The 15,392-nt window shown below is 51.5% G+C and overlaps 3 protein-coding genes across 5 annotated transcripts; all 3 read left to right on the top strand.

The window, feature by feature from the left end:
- The first annotated feature begins 3,850 nt into the window (after nucleotides 1–3,850).
- On the top strand, nucleotides 3,851–4,093 carry SMIM40 (small integral membrane protein 40). The gene has a single exon (XM_069488502.1). The coding sequence runs from the start codon at nucleotides 3,851–3,853 to the stop codon at nucleotides 4,091–4,093; it is 243 nt and encodes an 80-aa protein (XP_069344603.1).
- A 2,498-nt stretch (nucleotides 4,094–6,591) lies between these two features.
- DAXX (death domain associated protein) lies at nucleotides 6,592–11,191 on the top strand. Of its 2 annotated transcripts, none has more exons than XM_069487264.1 (8): nucleotides 6,592–6,644; nucleotides 7,631–7,820; nucleotides 7,958–8,789; nucleotides 8,918–9,132; nucleotides 9,295–9,519; nucleotides 9,658–10,127; nucleotides 10,288–10,510; nucleotides 10,991–11,191. In XM_069487264.1, the coding sequence occupies exons 1-8, from the start codon at nucleotides 6,592–6,594 to the stop codon at nucleotides 11,048–11,050; spliced, it is 2,268 nt and encodes a 755-aa protein (XP_069343365.1). In that variant the 3' UTR covers nucleotides 11,051–11,191. The 2 variants fall into 2 exon arrangements, with proteins under 2 accessions (XP_069343365.1, XP_069343366.1); XM_069487265.1 differs by having other exon boundaries at nucleotides 7,562–7,820; nucleotides 9,295–9,493; nucleotides 9,653–10,127.
- Nucleotides 11,192–11,670: 479 nt separating this feature from the next.
- ZBTB22 (zinc finger and BTB domain containing 22) lies at nucleotides 11,671–15,210 on the top strand. Of its 2 annotated transcripts, none has more exons than XM_069488092.1 (2): nucleotides 11,671–11,736; nucleotides 12,640–15,210. In XM_069488092.1, exon 2 carries the CDS (start codon nucleotides 12,708–12,710, stop codon nucleotides 14,619–14,621), a length of 1,914 nt encoding a protein of 637 aa, XP_069344193.1. In that variant the 5' UTR covers nucleotides 11,671–11,736; nucleotides 12,640–12,707; the 3' UTR covers nucleotides 14,622–15,210. The 2 variants fall into 2 exon arrangements, with proteins under 2 accessions (XP_069344193.1, XP_069344194.1); XM_069488093.1 differs by lacking the exon at nucleotides 11,671–11,736 and adding an exon at nucleotides 11,919–11,961 and having other exon boundaries at nucleotides 12,640–15,127.
- Nucleotides 15,211–15,392: the final 182 nt, after the last annotated feature.

Genomic DNA, 15,392 nt, shown 5'->3' with positions numbered 1-15,392 from the left:
TTTTTAACCAAAATGTTTTTAAGAAGTATGCAAGCAAAAAAATTGAAGGCTGATGGACTAGATATAGTACTGCTCTTATATCCAAGCAAGAGGGGACTCTGCCTAGAGCCCCCATTTTAGAAGGCCCTACATATTATAACATAAAAAGAATACATTTGGAAGGAACATATGTGTATCTCTGTTATTGAGGATCTGGTGCTCAATTCTGGCACAGCATATGAGTTATCTATTGCTGTGTAAGAAATTACCCCCAAATCAACCTGGTGGCCAAAACAACACACATTATTATCTCATGGTTTCTGTGGGTCAGAAATATGGAAGGAGCTTGGCTGGATCCTCTGTTTCAGGGGCTCTTACAAAGCTGTAGTCAAGGTGTTGCCAGTGATCTCATCTGAAAGCTCAAATGGGGAAGGCTCTGCTTCTAAGCTTACTCACATAGTTGTGGGCAGGATTCATTTCCTAAAGGGTTGTTGCAATGAGGGTCTCGGTTCCTTTTTGTTGGTGTCCAGAGGCCACACCCAGTTTCTTGCCATGTGGGTCTCCCCAACATGGCAGCTTGCATCAGCAAAGCCAGCAATAGACAGACTGCCAGCAAAATGAAAGTCATGTCTTTCATAACTTAATCTCAGGAGTGACATCCCATCATTTTTGCCATATTCTATTAGTTAGAAGCAAGTCACTAGGTCTAGTTCACACTGGGCAGGAAGGGGTTCCACAAGGGCATGAGTATCAGGAGTTAGGGATTGCTGGGATCCATTCTAAAAGGCTGTCTACTATATGCAGCACAAGTTTAAACATCTGTTATTACAACTAACACTATTCAGGTCCCAGGGAAATGTGTCTTCACATCCCTTGTCCTGTCATTGAAACCAAAAGTCATGGTGACCAAAATGCTGTGAAGATTTATGGGTTCTGGCCAGGAATGGTGGTCCAAGCCTGCAGTCCCAGCTACTTGGGAGGCTGAGGTAGGAGGATCACTTGAGGTCAGGAGATCAAGGCCAGCCTGGACAACATAGCAAGATCCCATCTAAAAAAAGAAAGGTTTATGTGTTGTCCTAGGGAGGGACCCTTGTTTAGTGTATAGGGAGGATATGAGCAGTGAAGGTGCTCAGGGAAGAGTAAAGACAAATTAATTAACTTGGCAAATCCTTCCTATCAGTCAGTATGATTGCAGTATTTTCTTACATAATGATATATCATTTCTCAGTAGGGCCACAGTTGTACATGGTGGCTGAGGAACATTTTCCTATACTAAACAATTCATATTATTCTTTTTTTTTTTTTAAATAGGGGTAGAGACAGGCAGGGCTGGAAGGAGGAGGAAAGGCCCATATTACTCTTAAATTTGTATATATGTATATGTAGGCACAAGCATGACATGTGAAGTCACACTGGCAGCTAGATAGGCATCAAATTCTTGAATTACATATAGCTGTTTAAAAAGAATTTTTTTTTAGACACAGGGGTCTCACTATGTTGTCCAGGCTGGCCTTGAACAGTTTTATTTTCATAAAAATATTTTTAAAATGTCAGCTTTCTATAAACTATTTTAAATTTTAATAATTTATATTTTATACTTTAATTTTAATAGATAATGTAAACATTAGAAAAATAACATTTGAAAGCATTGAAATAATTTTAAATTTTACATTAACTATGTTTTACATCTTTATGAAAACATATTCAAATTATGTAGTTTGAATATAGTTACATTTAACTTTTTAATTATATAGCTCATCACCACCAATAAAACACAAATTACATGAAAATCTTTTTTTTTTTTTTTTTTTTGAGACAGAGTCTCACCCGTGGCGTCAGCCTAGCTCACAGCAACCTCAAACTCCTGGGCTCAAGCGATCCCCCTGCCTCAGCTTTCCGAGTAGCTGGGACTACAGGCATGTGCCACCATGCCCGGCTAATTTTTTCTATATATTTTTTAGTTGTTCAGCTAATTTCCTTCTGTTTTTAGTAGAGTCGGGGGTCTCGCTGTTGCTCAGGCTGGTCTCGAACTCCTGAGCTCAAATGATCCACCCGCCTTGGCCTCCCAGAGTGCTAGGATTACAGGCGTGAGCTACGGCGTTCGGCCTGAAAATCTTGAATATAACAAAATTAGTGACTTCACTGAAATGAAGACAAGAAAAATAATTTAAGACAAATATGTGTATTTATAAATAATGCATTTTTTTTTTTTTTTTTTGAGGCAGAGTCTCGCTCTGTTGCCCAGGCTAGAGTGCCGTGGCGTCAGCCTAGCTCACAGCAACCTCAAACCCCTGGGCTCAAGCAATCCTCCTGCCTCAGCTTGCCGAGTAGCTGGGACTACAGGCATGTGCCACAGTGCCCGGCTAATTTTTTCTATTTTTAATTGTCTGGCTAATTTCTTTTTATTTTTTTTAATAGAGATGGGGGGGTCTCACTCTTGCTGAGGCTGGTCGTGAACTCCTGACCTCAAGAGATCCTCCCAGGCCGGGCGCAGTGGCTCACGCCTGTAATCCTAGCACTCTGGGAGGCCGAGGCAGGAGGATCACTCAAGATCAGGAGTTCGAGACCAGCCTGAGCAAGAGTGAGACCCTGTCTCTACTAAAAATAGAAAGAAATTATCTGGACAACTAAAAATATATATAGAAAAAATTAGCCGGGCATGGTGGCACATGCCTGTAGTCCCAGCTACTCAGGAGGCTGAGGCAGGAGATCGCTTGAGCTCAGGAGTTTGAGGTTGCTGCGAGCTAGGCTGACACCACGGCACTCTAGCCCGAGCAACAGAGCTAGACGGTGTCTTAAAAAACAAAAAAACAAAGCGATCCTCCCACCTCTGCCTCCCAGAGTGCAAGGATTACACCGTGCCCAGACCCAGCTTTTTTTCTTTTCTTTGAGACAGAGTCTCACTCTGTTGCCCAGGCTAGAGTGCCGTGGCGTCAGCCTAGCTCACAGCAACCTCAAACTCCTGGGCTCAAGAGATCCTCCTGCCTCAGCCTCTGGAGTAGCTGGGACTACAGATGTGCACCACCACGGTAGAAAGAGGGGTCTCACTCTTGCTCAGGCTGGTCTTGAACTCCTGACCTCAAGAGATCCTCCCACCTTGGCCTCCCACAGTGCTAGAATTACAGGCGTGAGCCACCATGCCTGGCCAAAACCTCACTTATCTTTACAATTACCCCAACAGTCAAGTCTTAATCACATACTCTCATCCTACTGACATACCACGGTGTTTCTCTTTTTATAAACCTCCCCTGGGGCTTCTGCAGTCCAATTACAACCCACCCATGGCACTGCAGAGACCAGAAGTTAGGAGGGAGCACTCTGACTTAGCACCAAAATCCCAGTCACTCACAAATCTCGGGATTACTTCTGCGCAAGCTTAAGACCCTTCTGCTTGTTCCCACTGGCCTTGGTTAGGAGAGACCACCTCACCCCCGACCACCCACTATACAGCTAGAAGGGGTTTTAGATCCTTGACTGGCAGTGGCTCTCAGAAGCATACTAGGTCCACTTGTTTACTGTATCTGTAGAGGCCCAAGACTTTGAGCCTTGGGCCTGGGGACCCAGAATGACAGGGTTCCAGCTTATGTCTCTATGTTGGGTCTTCTGTTTCCAAATCACAGAATTATACTACAGTAAAGCTGAACGGAGTTTAGGGCTCATAGGGATCAGACTTTTCACATCACACTGGATGATTAAATAATTGTTCCAAAGACTCAGAAATCCTCCTCTCCTTTCTCTTGGGTGTGGGAATTAAGGTCAAGACTGGCAGATATAGGACTTGCCACAGCCACACCCCTTAATCCTGTTGGTGCTGAGCAAGGGCTTCCATCCTAGCCCCACCATCCAGCTGGCTGTCAGACTGTGGGTTAGGATGGCAGAGGAGGAAGGCAATGTGGATGAGGGGGATGTGTTCCTGGCTTTTGCCCAGGGCCCCTCTCCCCCCAGGGGTCCCCTGCAACGTGCCTTGGACAAGGCCTTCTTTATCTTCCTTGCCGTCTTCTTGACACTGATGCTGCTGGAGGCTGCTTATAAGCTGCTGTGGTTGCTACCATGGGCAAAGTTTGGGGACTGGCTCCTGTGGACACCTCAGAAGGAGGAGGAGCTGGAACTGTGATCACTTTTCCTATAAACATCCTCTTCCCCTGCCACTGAGGTGAGAGGGGAGAAAGGAGGGAAATGGGAGTGTTGGGGGCTGTGGAAGAGATACCTGGGTAGCGTAGGGCAGCAGTCTTAAATTTTCTGTACCTTTACTCTGGGAATTCATTTGGAAAAATATGTACTCCTTCACATATTTGTAAGTAGACATCAAAAATTTTTCATCATAAAACTGTTTCAAGAATATAATTCTGGCATATTGAAAATATTCGAATTTTAAAATAAAACAATCAAATCACCTCTTTAATGTCCAGGGGAATTGAAATATAGTGACTTGGTACCCACCACCCATTTAATAATATATAAATAAGCTTCTAACAGTTGGGAATCATTCCTTTTTTTCCTTCCCTCATCTCTTTTCTCCTTGAACTCCTATTATCATTCCACTTCCCTGCAGAAAACTCTATGCTTTTATACTTGAAAGTCTTCTCTTTTTCTTTTTTTTAATTTTAGAGATGCCAGTCTCAAACTCCTGGGCTAAAGGGATTCTCCTGCCTCATCCTCCCTAGTAGGTGGGGCTACAGGCCTGGACCACCATCCAGCTCTATACTTGAAAGTCTTTTTATCAGCCAATGTCATACTTTCCTGCATACACATATATGCACACACATCTATATACTAAATTAAGATGAAAAATATCTTTAAGTTTCTAGTTAAAAATTCTTCTGGGATGAGTTATTGTGACAATTATTGTGAGAACAGAATTGTTCAAACAGCGTAGAGACTTACAGATTTTTATAATTCTGTACAGTCTGTACTGTACTTTGTACTTATAAAGTACTATTCTGTACTTTATAATTTTATAATCCTCAAAAGGATTTTTTTCCACCCCACTGCTTCACTTGACAACCCTACAAAATATATAAATAAAAAATAAAAAGGAATTTTTAATAAGATGAACAGGTGGTGTTTATAGTGCTTTGATGAAAGACATAGGCTACATGTCTCTTTAAGACAGGTAAGATTACCCCAGATTTCATGGTCCAGAACTTTTTTTTTTTTAAGAGAGAGAAACTCTATTTAAAAAGGGAAGAGAAAAAGCCTGTACTGCAGGCTTTTGGAAAAGTTGAGGTTCTGGGAAATTAAATCCCTTATATCTTCCAAGTCTCAGTATCCTTTTGAGAGTTTTCATGTTCCCCAAGTGGAAGGCTGTAGGATGAGACGACTGGGAAGAAGTGACGTAGGATTCTCTAATGGAAGGGTGTGTTTGAGGTCCTGGGGCTCTAAGGTCTCTGTGGTCCTAGAAAGCGGCAAGATGCCCATCACTTGTAGAATGCTCAGGAATGCAGGAAGTGGGAATCTCGGTGATTGGGAGCATGTTAACCTTTATGGCGTCCTCATAAGCTCACCTCTGGACCCAGCCTTGCCTCCACGAATCCCTCCAGCCTCCCTAACTGGGCAAGGTGGGCGTCACAGTCAGTTTCTTCCTCCTTCGTTCTTTTCTCAGCTCTCCCGGAAGAGGAGGAGATGAGCCCTTCAGTATTTTAAGATCCTCATTTTGACTCACAGCCCTCACAGGGGCAGTTTGCAGATACTCCTCAAAGCCTGCGCCCCATCATCGCCCATCCTCCGGCCCTAGACCTCCACGATAAAGCACGGCCTCCTGGTCAGCACCGCTGGCCCTTCGAGGACCCCGATCCAAAGGAGGAGAACCACTCAGGTCCCGCCAATTTGGTTGGTCATTAGTTCTGTGGTGTAGCTTGCAAAGCAAATCAACAACAACAGCAATAATAATAACACTTTTGTATAGCGCGTTGTGCTCATTTGTATGCATGTGCTATGATTTAACGATCGGGAGATGTAGCACCCGGTAGTAGAAATAGCTGCTGGAGAGTTGCAAGGAGTGCGCCGCCCTCGGAAGGAGAAGGGCAGGCGCAGTCGATTAAGCCGCGGAAACCGGGATCTGGGAAATAGGAAAGTAGGGTAGGAAGGCTTGCCGGTGGCTCGGCTGAAGGAAAAGGTTTTACTTCCCTTTTAAGCGACTGCTGCCCTTCCCCGAAGCCCTGCGCAGCCTAGAAGAGCCCAATTCCTTTTACCCCTCCCCCTCCTTGGCAAAGTGGGCCTGTCCGCCCTGCACGCGACTCGCCGGCGGTTGGGCCTGAGGCAGGAAGTTTCTGATTGGCGGAGTCGCGGAAGCACCGGGTGAAACGAGCTCCGCGGCCCGAGCGCCCACGTCGCGGCAGAGCCGGCGCCGCACGGCAAAATGGCGGCCAGTAGGTACTTCGGGGCGCGCAGCAGTGACAAACCCCACGGCCTACAGGTCAGGGGGGAGGGAGCCGCAGACTAGGTGGGCGGCCCTGGAGGCGCTCGGGGGCGGGCCTACAGCTACTTCCGGCCACAGGAAGACGGTGCGGTGACGCAGTATGGTCGCGCTTAGGTGTATGTAGGCGGAAACTCTGTGGCTTCCGGTCTGTAGTGGGGCCTACGGTGGGAGGGGTAAGGGAGGCGGAGGGAACCATGCGAGTTTCTGAGATCCGCGGCGGGAGTCGCCTCGAGAGACCGTTTCTGAGGTGGGGGCCGGACGGAGCGGGGAGTGAGGGCAGGGGCGGGGATGTCGAGGGAGAGGTATTGGGGACACCCGGGCGCTGAGTCTGAGGGACAAGCTATGGTACCTTCCCATCCCCGAAGGGGAGTGGGGCGGCCGGGGGCTGTACTGGGGGATGGGGACTTGGCGGGAAGTTTCATCTGCGGGACCGGCCCGATCCAAGGTTGGGGTCCGAGAGGAATCAGAAGAGCCCAGTGGGGGGCTCACGATTGGTTACAGGTCACGGAATGGAGAAGATTAGGGTGGGGTGAGAGGGAGGGGACTTGAGGTGAAATATCTACAACCTAAGTCCCCGGTTTGAGGAGGACCATCAGAAGGTGAAATGTGTGGAGAATTCAGAGAGGGGAAAGGAGAGTGGATTGTGGGGAGGGAGCCTCTTTGGCCTCAGAGAGTCTAGGAGTTGGGCTGATCATTCAGGATGGGGTGGGGTGTGTGTTTGATGTGTCTGAGGATGAAAGGGGGCAAACACCTGAGGTAGCCCCTGTGGGGGTGTGTTATCTGTGCCAGGGGGTGTCAGGGAAATTTGGGATGTAGGTGGTCCTGGGGTTAGGAAGAAGAATCAACTGGCCAGATTCTCTTGAGAAATAGTGGGAAAACGAAACAGTGAATCAACTTGCAAAATATGAGAAATAGTGGGAAAATGAAACAGAAAGACGGGAAATCGCAATGAGGGGTGGAGCTGGGGGCGGGGGCCTAAGCTTGCACCTACCCCGCTTGAAGGGCCCCAGAAAGCACATAGAACTCATGGTGACTGAAGATAGGCAATGAGGACACTGTTGGTCAGTGCTGGATGTTACTGAAACCCACGGAAATTGGAAAGTGTGAGATGAAGGGATGGGGCTATGCCGGAGGGGCTCTTTCTGAGGCCCCATCCCCTTCCAGCAGGAATTCCGAAATCCCCAACACTTCCTCCCTCTGGGGGATTTGATCCCCCATGGCCACCGCTAACAGCATCATTGTGCTGGATGATGATGAAGAAGATGAAGCAGCTGCTCAGCCAGGGCCCTCCCACCCACCCCCCAATCCTGCCTCACCTGGGGCTGAAGCCCCTGGCCCCTCTGAGCCCCATGGGGCTGGAGGAAGCAGTAGTTCGGGCAGCAAGAAATGCTACAAGTTGGAGAATGAGAAGCTATTTGAAGAGGTGAGCTTTAGGGGAGAATACCCGGGAGGTACCCCAGGGAGCGGGGTGGCTGACTGGCTCTCCTGTCCTTTCTTCCCCACTAACCCCACCTCCCCTTCTTTCTCTCAACCCCTCCCTTCTTCCCTTGAACCCTCCAGTTCCTTGAACTGTGTAAGACACAGACGGTGAACCACCCTGAGGTGGTCCCATTCCTCTATAACCGGCAGCAGCGTGCCCACCCTCTCTTTTTGGCCTCGGCGGAGTTCTGCAACATCCTCTCTCGGGTCCTGTCTCTGGCCCGGAGCCGGCCAACTAAACTCTATGTCTACATCAATGAGCTCTGCACTGTTCTCAAGGCCCACTCGGCCAAAAAGAAGCTGAACCTGGCCCCTGCTGCCACCACCTCCAATGAGCCCTCTGAGAATAACCTTCCCACAGACTCTTCCTTGGACCCCACAAATGCTGAAACCACTGCCTCTGAGGCCTCAAGGACCCGTGGTTCCCGGAGGCAGATCCAGCACTTGGAGCAGCTGCTGGCATTGTATGTGGCAGAGATCCGGAGGCTGCAGGAAAAGGAATTGGATCTCTCAGAATTGGATGACCCAGACTCCACATACCTGCAGGAGGCGAGATTGAAGCGTAAGCTGATCCGCCTCTTTGGGCGTCTATGTGAACTGAAAGACTGCTCTTCATTGACAGGCCGTGTCATAGAGCAGCGCATCCCTTACCGTGGCACCCGCTACCCAGAGGTTAACAGGCGTATTGAGCGGCTTATTAACAAGCCAGGGCTTGATACCTTCCCTGACTATGGAGATGTGCTGAGGGCTGTAGAGAAGGCAGCTGCTCGTCACAGCCTTGGCCTCTCCCGACAGCAGCTCCAGCTTATGGCTCAGGATGCCTTCCGAGATGTGGGCATCAGGTTACAGGAGCGACGTCACCTTGATCTCATCTATAACTTTGGCTGCCACCTCACAGATGACTATAGGCCAGGTAAGGGGTTAGCAGGATGCCCATCAGTGACCTTTATATGTCAGGCATGTGGTGGAGGGGGAATCTGTCTGTCTACTCCCTTCTTCTAGGGTTTGGGCTGAGTGTTCTGACTGTATCTTCCCATGTAGGCACTGACCCTGCATTATCAGATGCTGCACTGGCCCGGCGCCTTCGGGAAAACCGGGATTTGGCCATGAGCCGGCTGGATGAGGTCATTTCCAAATACTCGATGATGCAAGAAAAAAGTGAGGCGAGCGACAGAAAGAGGAAAAGAGTCCAGCTCCACCAAGGCACCTCTTCCCCCTCTGCAGACTCCCCCAAAGCCTCCTTGGATTCTGGTGAGGTGTGGAAGGTGGAAGGGGTAAACCCTTTAGAGAGACCTTATCCTTTCCCTGCGCTGGCTGCCAGGGAACCCAGGGTGACTGATGGGGGAGTGTGCAAAAGGTATGTAAGAACCGAACCCTCTGGGGAAGAGATTCCTTAGAGAAATGTCTTTATCTCCCAGGGCCCTAGTGGAATGGTATCCCAGGAGTGTCCCACCACCTCCAGGGCTGAGACAGATGATGAAGATGATGAGGAAAGTGAGGAGGAAGAGGAGGAAGAGGAAGAGGAGGAGGCCACAGATTCTGAAGAGGAGGAAGATCTGGAACAGATGCAGGAAGGTCAGGGGGATGATGAAGAGGAGGAGGCAGAGGAGGAAGCAGGTATGTCAAGGGACCATTTTCTTTATGTGTCATTTCCACTTTGTCAGGTATGAGCCATCAGTTTGAGACCCTTTCCCTTTCTCCTCTTAGTCCTAGTGTCCTCTCAATATTTTTCTCCCTAGTTCTCATGCCACCCCCTCCCCTTTTCTTCTTTTCCAGATAAGGTTGGAGATAAAAGCCCCATGTCCTCACCACAGATTTCCACTGAGAAGAACCTGGAAGCTGGCAGAGGGATCAGCAGGTCTTCAGGGGAGCAGCAAAACAAAGGACTCATAACATCACCATCATTACTGTCGGAAGAGCCCCTGGCCCCCTTCAGCGTGGATGCTGAAAGCAATGGAGAACAGCCTGAGTTGCCCCTGGAGGAAGAGAGCCCTGCATCTCAGCTCTTTGAGCTAGAGATTGAAGCCTTGCCCCTGGATGCTACCCCTTCTCCGGAGGAGACAGATATTTCCTCTTGCAGGAAACAGTCAGACGACCCCTTCACCACTGTCTTAGAGAATGGGGCAGCCATTGTCACCTCCACTTCTTTCAATGGAGGTGTCTCTCCTCACACCCGGGGAGATTCCAGCCCTCCCTGCAAGAAATCCCGAAAGGAAAAGAAGCAAACAGGATCAGGGCCATTAGGAAACAGGTAACAACAACAAGAGGAAGAAGAGGGAAGCCAAGGAAGGATTGCAGGGGGCTTTCTGAGAGGAATATTGGAGAATTGAGTCTGTTGGGAGAAACTGGACACACTCCCTCCAGCCTCAGTCTTCCCATACTCCTCCATGCATTCATGTTTCTGTTCCCAGCTATGTGGAAAGGCAAAGGGCAGTGCATGAGAAGAATGGGACGAAGATACGTACCCTACCCAGCCCACCATCCCCCTTGGCTTTCATGGCCCCAGTTGCTGATTCTTCCACGAGGGTGGACTCTCCCAGCCATGGCCTAGTGACCAGTTCCTTCTGCAGCCCTTCTCCAGCCCGGCTGTCTAAAACCCCTCAATCACAACCTCCTGGGCCTAGTACTTACAAGGTAAGAAGAGGAGGCTGTTTTTCCTCTGATAACTCATTTTCTTTCATTTTCTGTTTCAGTCGCTCTGAATATTACACCAGCCACCCTTTTTTTTTTTTTTCCCCACCCAATTTTTTTTTTTTTTTTTTTGAGACAGAGTCTCACTCTGTTGCCCAGGCTAGAGTGAGTGCCGTGGCGTCAGCCTAGCTCACAGCAACCTCAGACTTCTGGGCTCAAGCGATCCTACTGCCTCAGCCTCCCGAGTAGCTGGGACTACAGGCATGTGCCACCATGCCTGGCTAATTTTTTCTATATATATTTTAGTTGGCCAGATAATTTCTTTCTATTTTTAGTAGAAACGGGGTCTCGCTCTTGCTCAGGCTGGTCTCGAACTCCTGACCTTGAGAGATCCACCCGCCTCGGCCTCCCAGAGTGCTAGGATTACAGGCGTGAGCCACTGCGCCCGGCCTCTCTCTGACTCTGTCTTTCACTTCCCTACAGATGAGTGTGGCCACACAGTGCGATCCAGAGGAGATCATCGTGCTCTCAGATTCTGATTAGCTGCTTTCCCCTCTCTTCGCCTCCAAAATGTTCGGGACAGCATTTGGAGGATGGTGGGAAGCAGATGACTGAGAAAGGGATGACCTGAGCTAATTCCCTTTTGGTGGTGTTCTTTTTAAGAAACAAAAGCTTAAGTTTTACACAGAAAAATAATAAACAATAAAGTTGTTTTCTTATTGTATTCCTGTCTTGTCCTACTGTCACAGATTGGCATCCCCTGTCCCGTGGCTCAGGGTTAGCCCAGCCCCGGTGGTAGCCCTGATCTGTCCTTTCTGACGTGGCCTTTGCACTCCTATCTTGGGGTTTCCTCTCCCTCAGGTCTTCCCAGTGCCCTCTGCCAGGCACTTTTTTAAAAAATGGGCTTTAGCCTTCTTAACACATTTTGCTTTCTCGCTTGGGGCAGTAGGAGTAAAAAAGCCAATCAGAGGCACCCTCGAGGTTATTTGGCCAATCCAGGCCCGGAGGAAGGGGGCGGGGCATCAGGAGGACTGTCAGAAGCTAGGAAGAGGGCAATTAGATCCCGCAAGCCAGCTAATGGCCACAGCTCAGGGGCGGAGCCTGGGAAAAGACGGCCAGCACCCTTCACCAATGGGAAAAGTCAAGCTTATCGAGTTAAAGGGGAATGAATGCTTCGGCCGATCCAGGTCCTGAGGCCTCAGCGGAGGAGGGGACCTGATACCTTTAAGGTGGAATGAGGCGACGGTTCTTTAAAGGAGAAGTGGCCGAGTCGGCCGAGTATTGCCCAGAAGCACGGGCGGGGTGCCTGCCTGTGCCTTTAAAGTCGGAGGGGCGGGAGGCGGAGCGGAGGCGGAGGGCGGAGGGAGTCGGCGCAAGATGGCGGCGGGAGGGGCTCAGGCTGCAGCTTTGGCCGCCGAGTGAGGGGCGGGGGGGGCCCGGGGGCGCGCGGCCCGGTAAGCGAGGACGCGCGAGGTTGGGGGACGCCTTCCGGGTGGGCAAAGAGGCCGAGGTAGCGATTGGGGCAGAGCGGGGGCGGGGGGGGCGGGGGCGGGGTCCGGTGTGGGCTGGGGTAGGCAAGGGGCGGGGCCGAAAGGAACGAGGGGGCGGGGCACGAGGCGGGTCTTGAAGGGGGCGGGGCTAGAACTACACAGGACGAAAGGGGCGTGGTCAATGAGAAAGCTGGGGGGCATAGTCTAAAAGGGAGATGGAGCGAGGGGTGGTTTTCAGTATAGGAGCAGACCAGCGCCCCCCCCCCAAAAAAGGGTGCAAAACACGAAAAAAGTCGATTTTGGAAAGTCAGGCTCTCAGGCAGATGGAGAATAGGGTGTAATTCCAAGGGAAGGCACCCATTCTCTAAGAGCACCTTATTTCTCTAACCTCTAAGGAAAGGACACAGGATTTGGAGTCAGACACCTGTACTTCCTGGTACTGCCACTTAATGGCTCTGTGGCCTTGGATAATCTCTTAATCTTTCTGAGCCTCAGTTTCCTCATCTGTCAAATGGGGTTAAAAGGAATACGTAACTCACCGTGTTGTGGGGAGTTACTCAGATAACAGGTGTGAACATTATTAAACTGTAAAGGGCTGTGCCATCATGAGATTTTATCATTGTTCTCTCTTTTTCTTCCCAGAGACCCCCCGGCTGCCCTCCTCCTTCCTTTGTTTCTGTGGCTGGGGGGGTATCCCCTCCCTCCACAACATGGAGCCATCTCCTCTGTCTCCCAGTGGGGCAGCACTCCCACTGCCTCTATCGCTGGCTCCACCCCCACTACCCCTGCCAGCGGCTGCAGTGGTACATGTGTCCTTCCCTGAAGTGACCAGTGCTCTTCTGGAATCCCTCAATCAGCAGCGGCTGCAGGGCCAGCTCTGCGATGTGTCTATCCGAGTACAGGGCCGGGAGTTCCGGGCTCACCGAGCTGTCCTGGCTGCCTCCTCCCCTTACTTTCATGACCAGGTCCTACTCAAGGGCATGACCTCCATCTCCCTGCCCAGCGTCATGGACCCAGGCGCCTTCGAGACTGTCTTGGCCTCTGCTTACACTGGCCGCCTCAGCATGGCTGCTGCTGACATTGTCAACTTTCTCACAGTGGGGTCTGTACTCCAAATGTGGCACATTGTGGACAAGTGCACTGAACTCCTCCGAGAAGGCCGGGCCTCGGCCACCACCACCATCACAACTGCTGCAGCCACCTCTGTCACTGTCCCTGGTGCTGGGGTCCCCTCAGGGAGTGGGGGCACTGTGGCCCCTGCCGCCACGGGCTCTGTGCGTTCCCATGCCTCCAGCCGGGCCAGTGAGAATCAGTCTCCCAGCAGCAGCAACTACTTCAGCCCCCGAGAGTCCGCTGATTTCTCATCTTCCTCCCAAGAAGCATTTGCAGCTTCTGCAGTGGGCAGTGGGGAGCGTCGAGGAGGTGGCCCTGTATTTCCAGCCCCTGTCGTTGGCAGTGGGGGGGCCACCTCTGGGAAGGTCCTGCTGGAGGCAGATGAGCTGTGTGATGATGGCGGGGATGGGAGAGGGGTGGTGGTTCCTGGGGCTGGGCTCCGGAGGCCCACCTACACGCCCCCCAGCATCATGCCACAGAAACATTGGATATACGGGAAGCGAGGTGGGAACTGCCCAGCACCAGCACCCCTGGTTCCCCAAGACCCAGATCTGGAGGAGGAAGAAGAGGAGGAAGACCTGGTGTTGACCTGTGAGGATGATGAAGATGAAGAGCTGGGGGGTGGCTCCAGGGTTCCAGCAGAGGGAGGGCCTGAGGCTACCCTCAGCATAAGCGATGTTAGAACTCTGAGTGAGCCTCCAGGCAAGGGGGAGGAGCAGGTCAACTTCTGTGAGTCCTCCAATGACTTTGGTCCCTATGAGAGTGGGGGTCCTGGGGCAGGGCTTGATGATTCAGGGGGGCCCACTCCCTCCTCCTATGTTCCCTCCCAGCCTCCCCGACCCCTTCTTCCTTTGGAAGTGCAGGGCAACCAGATCCTGGTCTTCCCATCGTCTTCCTCCTCCTCCTCCTCCTCCTCCTCACAGGCTCCAGGCCAGCCCCCAGGGAACCAAGCTGAACACGGGGCAGTGACCCTGGGGGGCACGTCAGTGGGGGGCCTGGGTGTGCCGGGGGGTGCTGGCGGGGTCCCTGGAGGGACCGGCAGTGGGGATGGAAATAAGATCTTTCTGTGCCACTGTGGGAAGGCCTTCTCCCACAAGAGCATGCGGGACCGGCACGTCAACATGCACCTCAATTTGCGGCCGTTTGACTGCCCTGTGTGCAACAAAAAGTTCAAGATGAAGCACCATCTGACTGAGCACATGAAGACGCACACAGGTCTCAAGCCCTACGAGTGCGGCGTCTGCGCCAAGAAGTTCATGTGGCGAGACAGCTTCATGCGCCACCGGGGACACTGTGAGCGCCGCCACCGCCTGGGTGGGGGCGGGGCCGGACCTGGACCTGGGACGCCCACGGGGCCAGTCTTGCTGCCCAAGAGAGAGTCCTCCAGAGCGGGCGGAGGCAGCAGCGACGAGGCCAGTGGGGCCACGCCCCAGTCCACCAGACATGTCTGGTCCCCACCCAGCGTCCCCAAGGTGGAGATGGGCTTCAGTGGGGGCGGAGGAGCAAATTGAAGGGTCAGGCTACTGGGGGTAGCTTTCGGGGAAAAGGCACTAGGGAGTACGATCCAGGGGCGCTGTGGCCCCGAGGTGCTCTTTCACCGCACTACTGTCTTCCTTTATCTCTATGGACTTGTATATATTATGGAGGGGGAACCACATTGTCCCATCGCCAGCCCATTCCACTCCTCAGTCCTTGTCTCTTAAGGTATCCCTGGAACTAAGCCCGTCCATCTCTGTTGAGTACACCGAAGCCCCAGCTCCACAGAGTGGGGTGCGCATGGAGGGGGGAGGGAGACGGGGCGTGTTGAGCATCCTGGAGTCAGAGTCAAGGGTCAGGTGGTTGTAGTCTGTGCCTGAAGTCTGTGTTTGTGTTGTTGTGGGGATCAGGCCTTTGAGCCCTACCCTTGTCTTAGAACGTACCCCTCCAGAAGGATGCGCTCTTTATTTCTACCCTATTTCTCCTGCCCCTCACCTCCCTTGGGGATCCCCAACTCGGCTTTCATGGGGGAGTGGGTGGAGATAAGGAGGGAGTAACTCGTAGGAGTACGAGGCTTTTATTTTATTTTTTTTTAACAGTGATTAAAATATTTATTGGTCATTTCACTTGGCTTCCTGACAACCCCTATGTGTTTGCTGGGGACCCGGCACAGGTGGAGGAAAGCCGGAGTAATGGTTCTAGGGGAAGTGGATGCTGGAGGGGGGATACGGGAGGGGAAGCCTAGGTTTGGGGAGGGCTCGAACTCGGCGCGGCTAGGTGGCCCAGAAGGGCACGGTAGGGCTGGG

This window comes from Eulemur rufifrons, chromosome 15 (assembly GCF_041146395.1).
Source record: "Eulemur rufifrons isolate Redbay chromosome 15, OSU_ERuf_1, whole genome shotgun sequence".
Taxonomy (NCBI): Eukaryota; Metazoa; Chordata; class Mammalia; order Primates; family Lemuridae; genus Eulemur; species Eulemur rufifrons.
The sequence above is the reverse complement of the archived record's forward strand: the minus strand, read 5'-3'. Positions and strand labels throughout refer to the sequence as shown.